Genomic DNA, 20,002 nt, shown 5'->3' with positions numbered 1-20,002 from the left:
AATATACATACGTACATTCCAGTCAGAATGACCCTCTAAACTCCACAACCCAAGTTTTGTGTTTCTGTGGGTACAAGCCTTGTGGATAGAAATAGTCGCACAGGTGTAATAGAGCTGTTTTTGGTCCCCAATACCACCATGTCTAATGAAGTTATCGGTCTTTCAAAGCACCAATCGGTCCTTCACTTTTGGGAGCTGTGCCTGTGGTGGGACTAGAGCAAATACAGTCGTACCTTGGAAGCCAAATGGAATCCGTTCCAGAAGTCCGTTCAACTTCCAAAACGTTCGGCAACCAAAGCATGGCTTCCGATTGGCTGCAGGAGCTTTCTGCATGCAATCGGAAGCCACGTCAGACGTTCAGCTTCCAAAGAATGTTTGCAAACCGGACCACTGACTTCCGGGTTTGCAGCGTTCTGGAGCCAAAACGTTCCAACTGGCAAGGTGTTTGGCTTCCAAGGTACGACTGTATCCTAAAAGTCTGCTGCACCTAAGAGTGCAACTCCATTCACGCTTACTTAGATTTCTGTTGAAGCAGGCTTACTCGCACTAAGCGGGTTTTTTTTATTGTAGTCATAGTTACATAACACTGATACACCAAATGAGAGCATCTTATTTGAGGTTGACTGGATTTTACATAGGCTTGAAAGCACTTTAAAAAAGTATTAAATGTAGTTTCAGAATTGTTTGATTTTTAGCATACACAAATTCCATCTATTAAATAAGTGCTTCAGATGAAAATACATTTTTTTAAAGATCCTAGTGACGTAAAAATGAAAAAGTAGGTGTATTATTTATTTTACAATCTAAAGTGCTATTAGGGTGCAGTGCACACACATGCAGCATTTCACCTTGCGCAGCTCCCTTGGCTCTAGAAAAACTAGGTTTTTTTAGGATACGAAGACTGAACTGCTGGTAGAGGTTGTGCAAGAACCAATCAAGGATGCTGTTACTGGTGTGAGCTATTGCAACAGTTTGCGGCCCAGGGAGCCTCTGCTGCTCCTGCAACCAGTGACAGGAGATGTGGCAAGGTCTGTTGTGTATCCAGGATGCATGTGGTTGATGGCACAATGCAGCAGAGTTGTGGCTCAAGCCCTTCGGTAGATGTTAATATATTAAGAATGCCATATCTTCATTATAAAAATAGAGGGTTTTGTTTTTTCCCAAAGTTCTTACTTTTTCCTTGAGTTCACAGCATAACTGTGCAGCTGTAGCAAATATGAGAAATCTAGTGTTACACCATTTGGTTTTAGTTATTCAAGCTTGATGTTCATTTGTTTCCAAAAAATACATTAAGGTACACAGAAATAACAAACTGATCCAGCTTCCAGGTGCATAACACAGCTGCATGGGAAGCTACATGTGCAAACAGGCCCTGAACATGTGGCCACCATTTTCATTTATTAGCGTAAGAGGTTGCATACCTCAAGCCCTTTAAAAGTGGTTAAAAATTATGCTAAATTCAGTCCCTGTGGCTCCTCATTTCCTGCCAAAGCAGCCAGTAAGAAGGATTTTAAATACTAGGGGCTCCAGACACACTGGAGTGAACAACTGCAAGAAACATCTGCAGTATTAGACTGCAAATTTAGTTTTAAACTCAACCTTAAATTGGAATTATGCAAAACAATGTCTATCGTAAGAGCAAATATGAAAGTGGAAAGGTTCTCGCAGGATGGGCAGAAGCAGAGCCCCAAGTCTGAATTTATCTTCTACTGGAATTCTCATATCCTTTTTACACTTAAGGTTTTCCGTATTTTTGGAAAGTTTTTAAAAAAAAAAAAAAAAAAAAACACAATTTGCATATGTAAAGCAGTACAAATAGTGTAGGTGCAACTTTCCAGAAAACAGCCGAATGCGTTGTGCTGACTTGTGGATGAACTACACTAAGGCGTGGAGCTATGTTAAGTTTATCGAACGCTTTTGGTGTTCTGATTTTAATAACTCATAAGTGGAAGGGGGGGGGGGGAAAACCAGGGCACAATCCAGCCAAAGTCAATAAATGTAAAAACCAATCATATACTTCAATCTCCCTAGTTAAATACTTTTTAATCTCATTGATTTTTAACTGACTGGAATTGTGGCTACAGTAGGTAGACTGGAACAACAGCAGAAAGTTTTCTATACAAAAGCTCAATTGCCAGTATTTCTCTGTGATAATGCTCTGTGCGTTACCAAGCTCCATTTCAAATTTTCTTTAGTGAATAGTTGAAACTAGTCACTAGATCTCACATAATTTCTCCTCTACAATAAAATACTATTGAGAATGGAGAATTAGCACTAAGCTTAACGTTAAATAAGCTGTCTTTTCATATACAGTTCTCAAAGCATTTGTTTTATCGCCATTTTGATTTACAATTATGAAACTTACCTGAGGCAAAACACTCAATTTTTCAAAAGTGAGATATATCGAGATATGAGGAAACAGTGCAATAATCAAAAAGCTTCTACTCGTAGCTTAAAACTGTAGGAGATGCATTTCAACTCAAAGTTTTGTTGTTTTTTAGCTCTCACGTGGTAAGGAAAAGGGGGTAAAAACATATAATTAGCAAGTAGAGAATGTTTGCATAATCACCACTGTAGCATTATTGCTTAATAGGACTCTGCTGAATATGCCGTTGCTCTTATGTAGTATATCTGTTCACAAGGGTAAACAAGGCAATATTTAGTATTCCATTGCCACTTAAAACATGTGACAGTTTGGGATTCCCTGGCTAGCAGAGTCAGGCACATTCTATAACACGCTCCAGTGCTGTGTGACTTCAGTAGTTTGTTCAACAGTGTTTTCATCCCACATTCATTCAGAGTTTAAAATGCCTTTATAGTGGAGTGAGACACACTCACAATATTTCGAAGTCCCATATCTGTGTGCATTCGCTGGTGTTGAGCTGGTTTACAACAATGTGGTTCCTGTCATAATAATATCCCCCTAAAATAAGAGACATTTGAGAAGAAAGGTCAATAGTTCACATCAACTCATTATTGATTATTTATAAGCATATTTTCCATTGCACTAAATGTGCAGTACTTGTAAAATGTTAACACCTAAAAACTTTTAAAAATTGTTTACATTAGAAAACCCTCTTTCAAGCTAAACTGGAAACAAGATGGTGACAATATATACACATGGTCCAGAATTAATTAGTCCTGCACAGTGTGTTTCAGGCAATATTTTTCTTTGCCTTATTTCCCCCCCCCCTTTTTCTAGCTTATGTAGGATAACTTTCCAGTGTGCAAAGAACTGCTATCTATAAAGGTTTTTTTTTTAAAAAAATGATTCTGTGAACAAGTGGTTGTATTAAAGCTGCAGTGACACCTGGGTCTGTCCAGACTCTGTTGATGCCCCAGCCCTGTTATTAAGTGCCGGTAATTGTATTCTTGAGCTGAGATCCTAATGTATGCATGGCAATTTGGAACGCAAATACTGACAAACATGAAAAATTTTGCATGGTACTATCTCACCCTCTGAACTGACAGAAATCACCTGGTTATCAAGGGGCTTTTTTTAAAAAAGGGTAATTCTTACCTTCAACTCTCCTACCCTTCCCTCTCTTCTAATTCAAAAGAACTTTTATATGAGAAGATGAAATATCATTTTCAAAAGATATTTTAACGACAGCAACATCAGACCTCTTATCACTTCTACAAAGAGTGCCAGTGCTTCTAGGCTTGAGTTGTGCTCTACCAGAACAATTAACAACAGACAATACACGGAGAGATCTTTCAGCCCAGCATTCCAACTCTGGCTCTCTGATTGATCTACATTCCTCTTTTACTAAGATGACTAAAGGTTCATCAGCTGACGATAACACCAAACTACAAAAGACAGACGACAATGCCAAGCTGCCAAAGACTCATAAGGCTGATGAACTACTCGCAATGACATGGTCCCCTTTGCCTGAACTGGAGTGCTCTTCTGACTTTAATCCTTCTGGCGATGTAAACAAATCCAGTGGAAATGTGCTCCCTCTATTGGATTGACCACTAGTACCCTTAAATCATAAATCTGCAAACTTTCTCGGTTATGTCCTGGAATGTAGCCGGACTTTCAAGTAAATTATCTGACCCAGATTTTACAAATTTTCTCAACTCTTACAATATAATTCTCTTGCAGGAAACATGGTCTCTCAAACTTACAGATATTCCAAATTTTATTGCTTATAATTTACCTGCTATTAAAATGTCAAGACAAGGACGCCCCAAAGCCGGCTTGGTTTGTGGTATCAAACAGTCTTCTAACCTTAACATTAATTATATTCGAAATATTGGACAGTATGCACAATTGTTATCATTTTCAGATGCATATAGGGATATTTTTCTTTTAAATATTTGTTTCTCTCCCATGGAGTTGGAACCTAGCCCAGATTATTGTTGGGAAACTGTCTCTAAGGAGCTGTACTTAATACGCTATGAATTTCCAAATGTTCCTCTGAATGTAATGGGGGACACCAATGCTCGAATTGGACCAGACAATATAGCACTTTATAAACGCTACGTCTCAAACCTAACAGAAGATGCCCCACTTCCTTTGAGAATTGGGAGGAACTCAAAGGACTCTGTTATTAATAAAGCGGGAGGAAGACTTTTACAATTGGTTTTAGAATTTAATCTTTCATTTTTGAATGGCTCGATTCGGCCTGATATTCCAGGAGACTTTACATTCTGCTTTAAAAGGGGCAGGAGTGTAATCGACTATTCTTTAGTCTCTATGGAAATTTTAGATGAAGTTATTTAAAATTTTCTCAATTTTTTTCTCAGTAATCTCAAAATTAATTACAAGACAAAATCATACAATTTACAAAGAGGGAATGCAAAAAATTGGATAATCAATGGACATCTCATTCAAGAAGTTAAGCATTTCAATTATCTGGGGATTGTATTTAAAAATAACATGAACTGGAATACACATATTTGTACTGCAATAGCTAAGGCTAAAGTGACAGCTCATCATATTCAAATCTTATTTTTTCTCTCCTGTTGGAAATAGATATATCCTGGCTGTATTGCAAGTGATTGATATGAAACTTTGTGCCCAATTTTTATATGGTATCCCAGTGTGGATTTTAGGTGATCTCAAGAGGTTGGATAAATTTCATACATCCCTTCTCAGGTCATTACTAGGACTTGCGAACTCAGTAAGATACGAATCAATATGTTGTGAGTTGGGAATACTTCCCTTATCAGTAAGAGCATGGTTGAGAACCTTGAAATATTGGATCTTCCTTCATTACAGAGCCCTATCTGCTACCTCTCTCCTTTACGATCTTTTAAGTGATAAATGTAATTTACAATCTGTCTGTGATCTGTAGAAGAAAATTGAGCTCCATAGGGTTTAACTTAATTGGTCTCGAAAATTCTGACCCTAAATATATTTGGGCAATTATTAGGAAGAAGCTTATAGAAAACTGATCTCTCCATTCTTGATGTCACTAAGCACAGCACTTGCCCCCCCTTTTAAATCTCCCTTTGAAGAGATTTCTAAAAGGGATATATTACAAATCTTAAGAACCACAAATCCTGTAGATTGTTTATGTTAGCTAGCTTTAACATGTTTCCCTCCATGATGGTAAGAGGAAGGTACTTAGCTCTCCCAAAATCTGAACGTTTTTTGTAAATGCAGTAAGAAAAATTTGACCTCAAAGTCAGGCAGAAATGGCATACTCTACAACAGGGATGGCCAAACTTCACCCTCCCGCTGTTTGGGGACTACAATTCCCATCATCCCTGACCCCTGGTCCTGTTAGCTAGGGATGTTGGGAGTTGTAGTCCAAAAACAGCTGGAGGGGCAAGTTTGGCTGTATAAGGCAGCACTGCAGAGTACCCCCCCCCCCCAAAGCTAAGCAAAATATGATCATTTTAGCTAAATGGATTATCCAAATTCAATCTTGGATGCACAAAAATTAATGCTTTTTATCATTGTTTATAAACACATGAATGTTTGATTTGGTTTCACTGCATGCTTATGGAAATTGCAGCTGCTGCTAGCATAGCAAAGTAATATTCTTTTAGATTCCATTGTTACTAGCAAGACAAAAAACAAAGAGTCCTGCTGGATCAGACCAAAGGCCCATCTAATCTATCCCAGCATCTTATTTTCACAGTGACACCACCTCCAGTTAACCCTCCCTTGGCTTCCTATAGCGTTTGTACCCAGAGATAGTGTGCTACTGATTCTCTCCATTCCACCATGCTTTCCTTTAAAACAAAGCACTACAGCTTGCTTGTTCTGGCTTATTAGGCTTCTAGCATCAGTGGATAAACACCTATACATGGTGTCACTATCTCTGGCACATACCCTTTACCTTGCTGTGCTTTCACCTCTTGGGATTTTTGTCATGATCCCCTAAAAATACTTTCATTGCGTAGTTCTACCCTGCTCTAAGTTGGACAATTATAAACATTATTTGGACAATCAAGTCTGATACTGACAAGGGCCAGCCTATTCAAGGGACTTTGAGCATTACTAAACTTAAAACTAAATGAAGCAATTACTTCTGGTGAATACTTCCTAGGAGGCACGATTTTCATGATTCGAGTATCCCATGTGGTTTTGACAAAGAAGCCTTTTGACTTCAGTTGCAAAAAGATCTAAGGATATTGCTATTTAGATGGACTAAATGTATTCGTGACCTCGGTGTGCAGAAGAGCTCACTATGTGCACTTTCTAAATTATTCCAGGTCAGCTTGACAATTATTCGGAGTAAGCTTAAAGGTAAAGGGACCCCTGACCGTTAGGTCCAGACGCAGACGACTCTGGGGTTGCAGTGCTAATCTCGCTTTATTAGCTGAGGAAGCCGGCGTACACCTTCCAGGTCATGTGGCCAGCATGACTAAGCCGCTTCTGGTGAACCAGAGCAGTGCACGGAAATGCCGTTTAGCTTCCCGCCAGAGTGGTACCTATCTACTTGCACTTTGATGTGCTTTTGAACTGCTAGGTTGGTAGGAGCAGGGACCGAGCAACGGGCACTCACCCCGTCACGGGGATTCGAACAGCTGACCTGATCGGCAAGCCCTAGGCTCAGTGGTTTAGACCACAGTGCCACCCGCATCCCTAAGCTTGACGACCTAAATCGAGTTTAAAAGCCTTAAAAGGGGAGTGAGAGACAATTGCGTGAAGACTTGCATTTTTGTACCAAGTTAAAAGGGCATATAAAACAATAGCTAAAGTCTACCTTTGATATCGAGAACCAGTTGGTCACTGAGGTATGAGCTGATGGTCCCATCTTTGTTGAGCATCCACTTCTGTCTTGCCTTCCCATGCTCTACCCACAATGCAACTTTAGCTCCAGGAACATCTCTGCCTCCAATGACATCAAGGCAAGCATCATTAACCTAGATAAATTGGAGGAAAGAATTTGTTCCTTGCCTTGGTGGGCTCTAATATTTACACATTTCTAATGGAGATACACACTACAGAAAAGTACAGTAGCAGGAATATAGTCTCCAGCAACAAGGTGGCTGGATCCATCATACCACCAAAATAAACAACTGATTCACTGAATACAGGGTATCACTGTTGCTAGAGCACAGTATGAAGAGTAAAAAAAAAGACTGGTGCAACAGGCCAAGGTTCATTGTTGGGCATGGGTATGCTCTAGGTATAGCAGGGGTTGGGAACCTGTGGTCCTCCAGATGTTGCTTGACTCCTAACACCCATCATTCCTGATTACTGGTCATGTTGACTGGGGCAGAGGAACATGGGTCCAGCAACATCTGGAAATCTGGTTCCCCATCCCTGCTCTACAGACACAGGTCTATCTGTGACTAGTTGTATTAAGGCAACTGGACTTAAATGGTGTCCAGGACCTGCTGCAAATTCTAAGTGTTGAACAAACCGAGACAGTGATCTCAGTGCTATCAAATTTAACATGTACAGTGGTACCTTGGGTTACATACGCTTCAGGTTACATACTCCGCTAACCCAGAAATAACGCTTCAGGTTAAGAACTTTGCTTCAGGATAAGAACAGAAATCGTGCTCTGGCAGCGCAGCAGCAGCGGGATGTCCCATTAGCTGAAGTGGTGCTTCAGGTTAAGAACAGTTTCAGGTTAAGAACGGACCTCTGGAACGAATTAAATACGTAACCAGAGGTACCACTAACTGAGGACAATTGCCAAGAAGGAAAATTTTAAGAAAGGAGGGGATTATGGCAGGTTTGGCCTAACCATAAAGCAAAATGTAGCAATTGCATCTTTAGTAGTGTACTTGCTAGAAGGCATGATTTTCCTTATTCGATTTTGTTTTTTGTAGATGCATGATAAAGATTGTCTGAGAAGTCTGGTATAAATTAGCACACTCCAATGATAAAACACACTAAAGTAACCTTTTAGGGAGGTTCTTCTCCCAGGGAGACATTCATGCAAGGAAATGTATCACATGCAGAGCTAATGCATTTGAACTTGAAAATGATACAGAAGTCAAAATAATTGTTCTCCCATGAAGGTTGCTATTAAAACAAACAAACAAAAAAACCCTTATTTTTGTGACACAGTGTGCTCTCTGTTTGCTTTTAAAATACATTACCTCATTTCACCCTTTAAAGTTTGCAGTTTCAAAGCCTTATTTATATGAATTAGAAACATCAATTTGTGGATGCAATGGAAACAACTGTTGAAGAAGCAAGCTATGGACTTGTGAGAGGAAAAAGGCAGGAAGGGTTAGCTGGCTTTCCTAAGCACCTAAAGTGGTTCCACTGCCCATCACATTATCCTGGTCCCTACTTGCACAAAAGAAGAAATGGCCGGGCTTTAAACAGACAAAACTGAGGATGATGACATTGCTGTTTCAGCTGCTAGCAAAGTACCTTGGACTTGAGAAGTCCAGAACAGTAGCGCCAGATCTGAGTGGTCTTGCCATTTAATGGGGAAAGACATAATGATGTAGCTCTTGCATCCATTAGATTCCCAGCAACTGTCAGGTATTTGTCTAGGGATCGGTTCTTTATTCTGAAGTACGCTGCTGGCTGAAACAGAAAAGAATAATTACCACACACTTCAGGGACAAGTATGTATCTATTATAAATCTGCACAAATACATTTTTCCTTCTGATGTAAACATACAACCTCAGTTTGCATACCGCATGCATAAAAATGGTCATGTACTTCCACAACTAAATGCATACTAGAATTGGACATGATTTAGGTTCCATTCAGCAGAAAAGAACTCCCTACCTTTACCAAATGTAGGATCAACATTTTAAAAAGATGCATGTATTCTGCGAGAAGAAACAGACTTTGTAACTGGTACCTGCTTTACAGGACGAAGGGAGCCAATTACTTTCCAGCCACTAAACTGAGTCCAGTTCGAAATCTTGCTGGGTTCAAGGAGAAGCTGGTTCCCTAAGAAATTGCATCCTTCATACGCTATCCATCTGGTGCAAAATAGAACGTGAATGAACTATGTTAATGCGGTAAAATTTCAACTAGACAGAAATACGCAGTAAAGTGTTTTTAACTGGAAATATACTCATGCTTCTCGTGATCACATTATACTAGATGCTGAGTTGTAAGCACGTCTTAGGGAAGCCTACTTCCAAATAGACATGTACAGGATTGGACCCAAACATTTGATTAGCCTATGTGAGGAAAGACAGCAAGCAGCCTTTGCCAACTTCAACTATAATAAAACAGACCAAATTGTACATGTCAGATGTTCACAAAGGATCACCTTCCCATTCAGATAGGATTCTGGTTATTTTAACAGCTCTGGGCAGCAAGTTGGCATTTCCCCAGAGATCTTTCTAACATGTCTTCCTATCATAGGGGAAGGAAAAGGGAATAGGCAGAATAAATTCAAATTAACTTTAATTTCAGTTCTAATTCAATCCTAAAAAAAAATTCCCCCAGAATTCTAAGTGATAATCTCTTTTAGCTGTTGCATCCTAGCATATGCTCAGCAGACTTGCTTTCTTCTTCATGGAACACCCCACCCCTTTCCATCATTTAAAAATACCTTGGATGAGTAATGTGGCATTGTAGCCTATACTTGTAACTTCTAAGGGTATTTTCAAGGCACAATATTGCCTTATGTTGTTTAAAGAGCGACGTTTATTTTACAACAGACATTACATCATAGTTGTTGGAAACCTGAAATTTATTATATAGCAGGTTTTCATTTTTCTTCTCCTCTACCTGTTCTAAAAGAAGGCTGGCTGTGTGTTTCCTGTTTTGCAAGTTAAATGCTTTTATCTAAAACAGCCATTTATTCTTGCATTTTTTGCTTGTTCTGTCCTGCTTGAAACATGTTAGCAAATAATTCCTCTGATCTTCACTTATGCCATTACAAAATAAAGTGCTGCAAGACTTGAAGTATACATATATGCACATTTACTGTGTGTGTATTCCCAAAAAGCACTTGGATTAATACAGTGTTCCATGGAGTTCCTTCTTATGGAAATACTAGTTGATGCTCAACAGTGTAATCCTGCTTGTGCAATAACTTTGCAGCCCCCCCCCTAAAATATGCCCCTGAGGAATGGAGGACTCTGTAGGCCAGATGGAGGGGGGCAGAATTCCTGTTGTATCGACTGACATGGTGCTGGATACTGTCCACTGAAGACTTTAAAATGGACATGGTATTTGATATGGAAACTAAAATTATTCATATAAATTCAGCTGCTGAACATTAGGCTTCCCTCGTAGCAAACTAGGCTTGCATATAAGCTTCTTCAACCCTCTTCACATTTATTTTCCCATGTGTACAGATTGCCCACTATGTTTTAGCTTCCTCACTCACCCACAACTTCCATTTTTGTTATGAGACACACAAAACTTAAAATTCTCTAAATATGACCACCAACTCAGAAAGTTTAGCAAGTGTGTTCCTGACTTAGCATTTGAAAGTATCAGAATGACTCGCCATGCCATCCAATACTATCCAGGGCCATTATTTGGGACCATTTGAGTGAGATTGTTGCCCTTTGTCCTAGGTAAAGGAACAAACAGTGTTCTTGAAGCTACTAACATGAGTTTGGCCAAACTGCGAGAGGCAGTGAAGGATAGGCGTGCCTGGCGTGCTCTGGTCCATGGGGTCACGAAGAGTCGGACACGACTGAACGACTGAACAACAACAACAACAACAAAAGGAACAAAGGAGAAACAACCAAAGCTTGCTCTGCCCTAGGCACAAGGAATGTTAGGACTTCTACTCTGTAGAATAAAGTGATACTTACAGTCCACTTTTCACCCACACAGACTGGGTAGGAAAATGAAGATCCTTATTCAGAATTGAACTGACTGCTTCTTGCAAGTGCAGCTCTCTGCCTTCGCAATTCTCCAAAGCGAAAAGGCTGATCAAAGGCTCGGCAAAAACCTACAGAAAAGAGAAAAGCTGGTAACATCTACACTGCAAATGTCGTTGTGAAGGTAGTTTCCCCATTTTGCTAGTGTTTCTGTTTGCAAGGTGACAACTCCCTCCAGGGACAGGTATCACTGCACATTTGGCTTCTGAACAAATCAAGTTAAGGAACGTTGCAAACTGTTAAAAGCCAGCAGCGAGGCTTAATAGAGTAGCAGAACAACTACATTTGGGGCCCCACAACTCATGATGGCCAGGGCTTAAGGTGGGGGAGGGGGCAGGCGGGGGAACCACCTTTTTGCTATGCCAGGTCCAGACCAGTACAGCAGAGAAGCCCAGGTTTGGTTTCCTGCCAGAAGCTGGACAAGCTTAGGATACAGCACATCCTTGGTTGGTCCAGTTCTATCCCTTCCCTGGCCTCTGAAACACTGGGTTTTTTTTTGTTTGGGGGTGGAATATGCTGTCTACTGCCAGCGATAGCTTCCACCCACCCCATGGTTTATATGAACACAGTCAGGAATTCCATAGTGGCAGAGCCCTGAACCCCCACTAGAGCTCAAAACATGAACATCTTCAACTTATCCAAACTGTGTCCAGTATGATAGACTGAGATTTGGATTGCTCTTACCATGCTAACAATGACTGCTAGATCATTTTAAGGCTAGCAGAGAAAAGGGATTTGAAAAATCTGAAAGTAGAAGATAGCCAAACAATGACACAGCCTAGACACGACTAAACGACTAAACAACAATTATCATTTCTATCCCATGAAAAGCTTCTGCTAATCCCTGCTCATTACACTTCTGCCAAAGGCACAAGAGCAGCTCTTGCCGTTATTTTCTGCTCAGGTGACAGTTCCACAGATAACATTCTATTTAACCCTACATGACAGACTTTCATAGAATCAAAGAATTATAGAGTTGGACCATACAGTATTCCCCAAACTATCCTTTTATTTTTTTCCTAATGCAACTATATTAAGGACTTGAGAAATTGTCAGAGCTATATCAACAGTTGTTATGTGACAGCTTCTAGTAATTATGAATATGTAAGCTTAATATCACACATCTCTTACCATTTTGTGTTTACTTTCAATCCTAGCCAGATTTAAAATAAAATAAAAATCCAACTAAAACGACTAAAAAAAGTGAAGTGACCTTAGATTCTGTTGGCAACACGAACCAAATAAAAGCTGGTTGTACTGATAAGCATAATCAATTAAACAGCACTTCATGAAATAAACAGCCATCAGGGATGGGCTAAGTATACTTCCGAATACCGGTACTAGTTGCTAGGGCTCATGAATGGGAGAGGGCTATTGGACTTATGCCCTGGTTATGGGCTTCTCTTAGCCACTGTGGGAATAGGATGCTGTACTAGAGAAGCCTTCGGACTGCTCCAACTGGACTCGTCATATGGGATGAGCAACATTACAGTCGTACCTTGATTTTCAAATGCCTTGGGGGTCAAATGTTTTGGCTCCCGAATAATTGAAAACTGGAAGTGATTGTTCCGGTTTTTGAACGTTCTTTGGAGCCCGAACATCCAACCTGGCTTATACGGCTTCTGATTGGCTGCAGGAGCTTGGTTTCTGAATATTTTGGAAGTTAAACGGACTTCTGGAATGGATTCCATTCGACTTCCAAGGTACCACTCACTGTACTTTTAAAATGTCTTCTAAGCCAGCAATGCCATAAAAAAGTAAACTACATTCCAGTTACATTTGATGAAACCTAATTGCCTTAAATAGTTCAGCTGAACTGGGCATGGACTGAGATGCTTAAGAACCATTTTTGTTTTCTCTAGCCAAAACAAAGTACTTTTGCAGTAGACACGTGCAAAGAAGCCGTCCCGGCAATTAAAAACAAGCCCAACACAAAATAAGGAATGTATAAAATACAGGCTCAAAACAATTGTGCACAGAAGGAAATAATGTCTGCCCATTACTGCATTCTTGAGTGTTCCGATCAACATCTAACAGTGTTACTAAAAGCAGCTTTCTAGAACAGCAAGTGCATGATACTGTTAATCTGCATGTTGCTTGTAAATGAAGCCAGGGGAAGAAGTTCCTCCTTGTACAGAGGTCATAATTTCCTGCCACAGAGTCCCTTGAGGACACAACACAATGGGTTTAACAATGCTAGTCTCACTTAAAATTTTAACAAATTTCAACAAATTTAAAATTAGCTGGATTCTAGCAGTATGAATTTAATAAGGGCCAAATGACATTGCAAAACAGCCAAAAGACAATATAGTTGCACACCAAAAAACATAGAATGGACCAAATGAGAGACTGATTCTTTAAATGTTATCATCCACCCCCCCCCCCCCCCGCGAAGAGAAGGGACAATCATGAATAGGCAGGCGATAAGATGAAAAGAATTGGCCTATTCATTGGTGAAAGCTATAAAGCTATTTAAAAACATTTTTTAAACACTCAGGGACAGTAAAACTAATCTAGTACAATGCTGAACACAAAGGGGACCAGTTTCCTCAGTTTGTTCTTAGTGCAACAAAGAGCTATTAAGATTAGCAATCCACATGGTACTAAAGTTAGTCTACTTGAGGCAATTTATACATACTAAGGGCAACTTAATGTATAAAAACTTCAGTCATCCCCTAACCTGAAGGTTTAGAAACTGCTCGAGTCAGGTAACAAATATCATTGCCTGTGATTATGGCAGGGAAATAATAAGCCTGGTATGTATTTGCTGCTACCCACTTTGCATTTGTCACCAATTAACACATCATTTCCCCATTAAACAAGGCTGCACTCCTAACCCCAATGATTGAAGAGTAAGCCCCACTGAATTCAGTAGGATTGACTGATTAGACGTAAGTTAGGGTTATGGTGTCAGTTACGGGAATCTTGCAGCACCACACAAGTGTAGCTATTGCTGCATCATAAGCTAATTCTGTTCTTGCTATTACGGATCGCTTGGTAAGCTGCAGAACATTTTTTCTGTCAGAAATCGGGGGGTGGGGGTGGACCTGGCAACCTTTCAACATATTACACTGACACAAATTATAGGTTGGAGATCATTTGTTTAAATCCAAACGAATATTTCATTAGATGGTTGCTTCCTGCCTATACTGCTGTTACTGCTCCAAATGCAGGATAACAGAGCCACCTGAACATGCAGTAGGCATGCCGTAAATAAAATTAGAGGGGAATCCCCCTGTCAATTACCCATATTACCACTTTCTTCTGACAGAGACATGAAACTGGGACAGGACCATTGTCGGCACAATGCAGGAGGCCTTGGCAGGACTTACCGCAAACAATGCGTGCCGGTGCACTAGACTTTGCCCTTAAAAAAGTATCCCCTTGCCACCACGCCAAACAAAGTACTATTCAGTAGCTTAACTTTTCTCTCTAATATCTGTGCGCATATGCAGCCCAACTCTTCAGTTTCTCTGCAAGATGCTATTTTCCCTGAATATGAATTACAGGGAATTTAATAGGCTTCCCCGGAATATGGCTGGCTATGAAACAGACCTTTTAAATACAGATCTTACATATTCAAGAGGCTTAAGGGACTTGACTGCAGCTGCTGGACAACCACAGGAAGTAAGGTCAGGGTAGAGGTCTTCTTCCAGCACACACTGATCCTCAGCAGTTTCCCCCTGGTAATGCAGTAACCAACTAGAAGGATAAATCCAAGAAAAGGTCAGCTGTCATAATAGGTTATTATGTTTTTCTCCAAATATCAACAGAAGACAAATCTGTCAACACACACTGATTTCATTCTAGGGACTTGCAACTAAACACAAAAGTTTGGTGGTATATAAACAGAAAATAAATGCATACAACATAAGTTTGATACTAGCAGTCATGAAATTAGGGGCCTATTTCTAAGCATAAGCTATTTCTAAGCATTTCTAAGCTATTTCTAAGACTTTAGCAACTATAAAATGCCCTTACTGAAAAGTTAACAGCTTAAAAGAGATAATTTTCAAGACAGTTTATAAGCAAATATTTTAGAGCATTATCATCATTTTTTTTTGTAAACTGCCTTGAAAATTTTCTCACTTTTAAGGTGTAAATAAAATAGATTGACATTGTTTTCCAAGCTTCTTTAAAAATTGTGAATAGGTCAACTCACCATCCCCGAAGAACCTTAAAAGAACAAGGTGCAAATGATGCAAAACCAGCAACTTCTCTTGTAACATCTATACACGATCCCTTGAAATGTGTGCCGCTGAAAGCTTTAAGCTATTAAGAAAAATATTTTTTCAACACATAAATGCATAAACTAGAAAACAAATGTATATATTACGATAAGTAGTTGTCACACAGAAGCTGTGTTTTATCATTCTGAAGTTTTAAAAAGAAAAAGTTGTATTTAAAACATGTTGTTTTCCCTATGGCATCATGGCTGATTTGTAACTGATCTGATATTTCTGCTAAGATTGCGGATAACAAGTATGTACTTGTTGATACAACAGTTGCCTGTATGAAAACTATTAGCAATGTTCGTATTTATGGAATACAGCTGAGCAGTATGCAATATAATTTTTCCCAATTAAATGCAATTAAGGTTAAGCAGCCTAAATTGAGATTTTGGTAGAAAGTGAAGTTTTCTAGTACACTGCCTAATTGGCAGCAAAAGTATACACCATCTAGTTAGGCCTGGAAGTTGAAAAAATGTAGTGTGCTTCAGTAGGGTAAGACTAGGAAATGCTAGTCCACTGAGAATGGACTCATTAGTACAACTGAAAAACATTATGTAAGCTTGCTAGAGAGCAAGAGAACAAGCAGTTTTGGATGTAAGCATGTAACTTGCTTAACTTGGTAAGGATACAAAAAATATAATAAAAAAAAAATCTTGGCACCAACCCTTAGGGGCAAAAGAGCAAGAGAAACTGGAAAAGCAACCAGCTGGTTGTGCTTTCCCAGGGATTTAAAAAATAGTGGACAATAGTTGAGTTCTCTCCAGTTAAAAAGAAAGAAAGAGGAAATTGCTTGCAAAAATAAACACAGTATTAGTTTTATATTAGGAATTACCATTCATGTTTAGTTTTAACTCACTGTTATGTGTGTGTGTGTGTGTGTAAAATATTTAAATACGAGTTTCCTTCCTTTGAAACAGTCTATTTAGCTTAACTACTGAAAAGTTGCTCTCAGTGGGTGGGGAACTATCCCAGAATATACGGGAGGTGGTGCTGGGGGTGCTTCAAAGCCACAACTGCTTCCTCTAGAGAGCAACTTCCATTCACAAAAGGGTAAATCTTGATCTAACCCCAATATCCCACAAAATTAATGGTGCTAATAATTATGATTTCACAAGAACTTACCCAGTGTTTGGGTTCATGATTTCCTAGTGGCTCCTATAAAAAGCAGAAATATATACAACAGAAATATGAGTATATTATTGAGTATAGGAGTATATTATTGAGAAACTCTTGATTCATCATGCAGGCTCAGCTTCATTTTCTACTTGCATACTTAGCACAAATGAAATGAGATTCATAGATACGTGTAATATGTACATGGCATATTCTGTTGCGATTTCCTCCTCTGTAAGGAGATAAGCTGCAGGTAGTTGGGAAAGCTTCTTATTCAAACTCTGTGTGTGTATGTGTGTGTGTGTGTGTGTGTGCGCGCGCGCGCCCGCGCAACCAATACAAAAATACTGATTTTCTGTAAGTCAGTAGCAGATTAAACCACAAGGTTGGCTTTATATGCCCTTGCTGCAGAGTATGCACACTGAATTCCCCCCTCTACACAACTTAGGGATTGACTGCACACTTTTGGGGGGAAGGAAACATAAATTTTATTACGACCTTTGGCCCAAACAAACTATTTATTCTTATTTAAAAAATATCCTCATGACAGCACATACTGACACTACTTAAATTTGATTCCACCTCAGAACAATCTGCAACAACAACAGAAATCCAAGTATGATAGGAAAATTGTAAATAAATTTCAAAGCCATAGGGAGTGCGAGTCCTATGTGTGGTAGATGGAATTCACTATTACATTTTTATACAAGAGGTTTAAAATATTTGTTTCATTGGTTTATGGATTATTACAATAAAATATATTTAGCAAATGATACACCATTTCCCACCAAATGAGATAACTCACCAACTTAATTGGACGAATTGACATAATAGTTTCACTAGATCCTCCCCAGTCAAAAAAACATTTATATTTTCCTTTCTCCAATATATATTGTTCTCCACAGAAGTACTTCTGCTGATAGGCAACCCATCTAGATGTGACACACAAGAGAATTTCTGAGGTTCAAACTCGTTAGACTGCTAGTCAAATATACTAGTAATTCATATACTGCTCTAAAAGAATTGTCCATTCTTCAATTGTTCATCAAATATGAATTTAAAATAGGCATTTAAAATTTATGTGTTGTGGTTCAATGTTATCTGACACTGGACAGCTTTTCCCAGTTAGCCTATAAAGCGAAAGGAAAATACATCATTTCTATTAGCCAATTTTAATTATGGATGAAGCCAAAAAGTTCACTCTATTTGCAATCATATATCACAAGAACAGAAGAAGAATCTGTTGGATCAGGCCAGTGGCCCATCTATTTCAACATCTGTATGGGAAACAATCCAGAAGATATTGTCATGAGGAGATAGAGTGGCATGTCTTGGGGTTCTCCCCATATCCGAGCCGTGCCCCAAACTTAGCTTCTGTGTGGATGTTTCTTTAAGGAAAGAGAGCTTGGATGTTTGACCACAGATGTTGCTAATTAAGATCAAGCTCTCTATAAAAGGCAGGCATTTGGGATGGGAGAGAGAGCCTTGTCACGGACCCAGGGTGAGGGTGCCGTGAGTCTGTTTGTGTGTCCTCGCTACCCATTTGAGGGGCTCCTGGGAGCGGATTGGGGACATGTTGATTTAGGTATGTGTACTTTGTTTTCTTCAATAAAAGTACTTTGGTTCATCTTCCACCTGCTTTGTTTATTTGCCCTGATATCCTTCAAAAGAACCGCTGCATTTGGCAGAACAACATCCTGTTTTCACAGTGGCCAGTCAGATAAGGGAAGCCTGAAAGCAGGACCCGAGCATGGCAACATTCTCCCAGTAACTGGCACACAGTGGAGGCAAAATATAGACATTGTGGCTAGTAGCCATTGATATCACTTATAGGTAACTTTCCCTATAAGGTTAAGCAGAGCATGATAACTAAATGAAGAGAGTAAAGAAAGATTTGGAATACAAGCAAGTTCATTATTTCTTACTGCACAAAAATTTGAAACAGAACTTACACTCCACTCTTCACATTAACTGATCTTGTGAGTGGGCCAAATCCAGCCTGTTCCAAATCAGGAACTTCTTGATTGGCAATGTCCAACGATTTGCCATTTTCCTCATCCATTTCAAAAAGCGTTATTGCAGACTCCATGAAGTCCTGGAATTTCAAACCAACAAATAGGGAGCATTAGATAAAAGATTCTCTTTCCCCTTTCTTCAAACAAGATAAAGCTCCTCCACATGCAGCTGCTGGGTGACCTTGGGCTAGTCACACTTCTTTGAAGTCTCTCAGCCCCACTCACCTCACAGACTGTTTGCTGTGGGGGAGGAAGGGAAAGGAGAATGTTTGCCGCTTTGAGACTCCTTCGGGTAGTGATAAAGCGGGATATCAAATCCAAACTCCTCCTCCTCTTCTTCTTCTTAATAATAATAATGAACCAACAGTATTCTTCAGCTAGTACATATACATTTAGAGCTGACTTTGTTTTGAAAGAAAGACGAATCTTTCATCAGGTTATCTGGACAGTTGCCACACAACTCTTGACCTGCAAAATTTCCTTGAACAAGTTCCACCTCCATATATTTCTGCTCATCATCACAATGGCCCTATCCAAAGCTAACATGTATTTCCCTAAGCAGAGTAAATAGCAGTAAATGCAGTTATTGTTCCTGAGCAATGAAATGTTAACAGTGCTGCTTCTTAACATACAGCTTGTGTATTTGGTTTTTCTTTGACATCGCTAACATTCTTTGACACAGTCTTTATGTAAAAGTTCTGCAGCCGATTGCAAGTTTGCCTTGTTCTTAAATGAAATCAGTTATAGTGTTTGAATATCTACAACAATTTTGCCCCTGCTAGAGACAATGAACTTTATTATTCATGGTGTTCCTCTCCCTTTGCTTGAATTCAGCAGTCACAATTTCAAGACTGTGGCTAGAAAAGAAAAAGTATGGCACCATTCCAGAGCTACTTACCTGCCAGTTGTACACTAGATGTTATGGATCTAGGTCCAAATGAGTGATGATGGGGTTGCAGCCTCATTTAACATTACAGAAAAAGAACTGTTATCAACAACCCTGCCACACAGGTGCTTAACTCAAACATCTGAGTCAGGTTCAGCCTAGGAACTTGTCTATTTTCATGCTTTGCAAGAATAATTGGTATGTCAAACTGTCTCAAAAAAAGAGTTATGTAGAACACAAACATTTGCTCTCAGCAAGGTGCCATGCATTAGACTGTTTATCCAGCCCCAGCTCCAAAGTTGGTTGAGCCAGTGACATCGTAGAGGGATGCTCCAATGCTGGATCTCCCTCTCTTACATTAGAGCGTTCTCTCATGTTGGAGGAGTAGATATGAGAATACAATTACACCCCAAATCATTTTAGTGACCATTGGGTCTCAGAAAAATCTATAGTTAAGATACTTGCAGAACTGTTAAATGGAAACAGATTTTCTACAAGGGATGTGGAAAATTTACTCTAGAAT

General features: G+C 39.4%; 1 protein-coding gene across 2 annotated transcripts in view; it reads right to left on the bottom strand.

The window, feature by feature from the left end:
* Positions 1 to 2,006: 2,006 nt before the first annotated feature.
* CRYBG3 (crystallin beta-gamma domain containing 3) overlaps positions 2,007 to 20,002 on the bottom strand; it is a 61,041-nt gene continuing 43,045 nt past the window's right edge. Inside the window, exons 13-22 of one of the 2 annotated variants that reach the window (XM_033146754.1) lie at positions 18,531 to 18,673; positions 17,384 to 17,510; positions 16,588 to 16,620; positions 15,396 to 15,505; positions 14,809 to 14,935; positions 11,165 to 11,304; positions 9,241 to 9,364; positions 8,798 to 8,956; positions 7,167 to 7,326; positions 2,007 to 2,923 (exon numbers count right to left, since the gene is read on the bottom strand). In XM_033146754.1, the coding sequence (XP_033002645.1) occupies positions 2,835 to 2,923; positions 7,167 to 7,326; positions 8,798 to 8,956; positions 9,241 to 9,364; positions 11,165 to 11,304; positions 14,809 to 14,935; positions 15,396 to 15,505; positions 16,588 to 16,620; positions 17,384 to 17,510; positions 18,531 to 18,673 (1,212 nt within the window). In that variant the 3' untranslated portion in view covers positions 2,007 to 2,834. Of the gene's footprint in view, positions 2,924 to 7,166; positions 7,327 to 8,797; positions 8,957 to 9,240; positions 9,365 to 11,164; positions 11,305 to 14,788; positions 14,936 to 15,395; positions 15,506 to 16,587; positions 16,621 to 17,383; positions 17,511 to 18,530; positions 18,674 to 20,002 lie in introns of those variants that run through there. The other variant, XR_004426441.1, reaches the window with a different exon arrangement.

The sequence above is a fragment of the Lacerta agilis genome, chromosome 4, assembly GCF_009819535.1.
Source record: "Lacerta agilis isolate rLacAgi1 chromosome 4, rLacAgi1.pri, whole genome shotgun sequence".
NCBI lineage: Eukaryota > Metazoa > Chordata > Lepidosauria > Squamata > Lacertidae > Lacerta > Lacerta agilis.
This window is presented reverse-complemented; position numbering and strand designations above follow the sequence as displayed.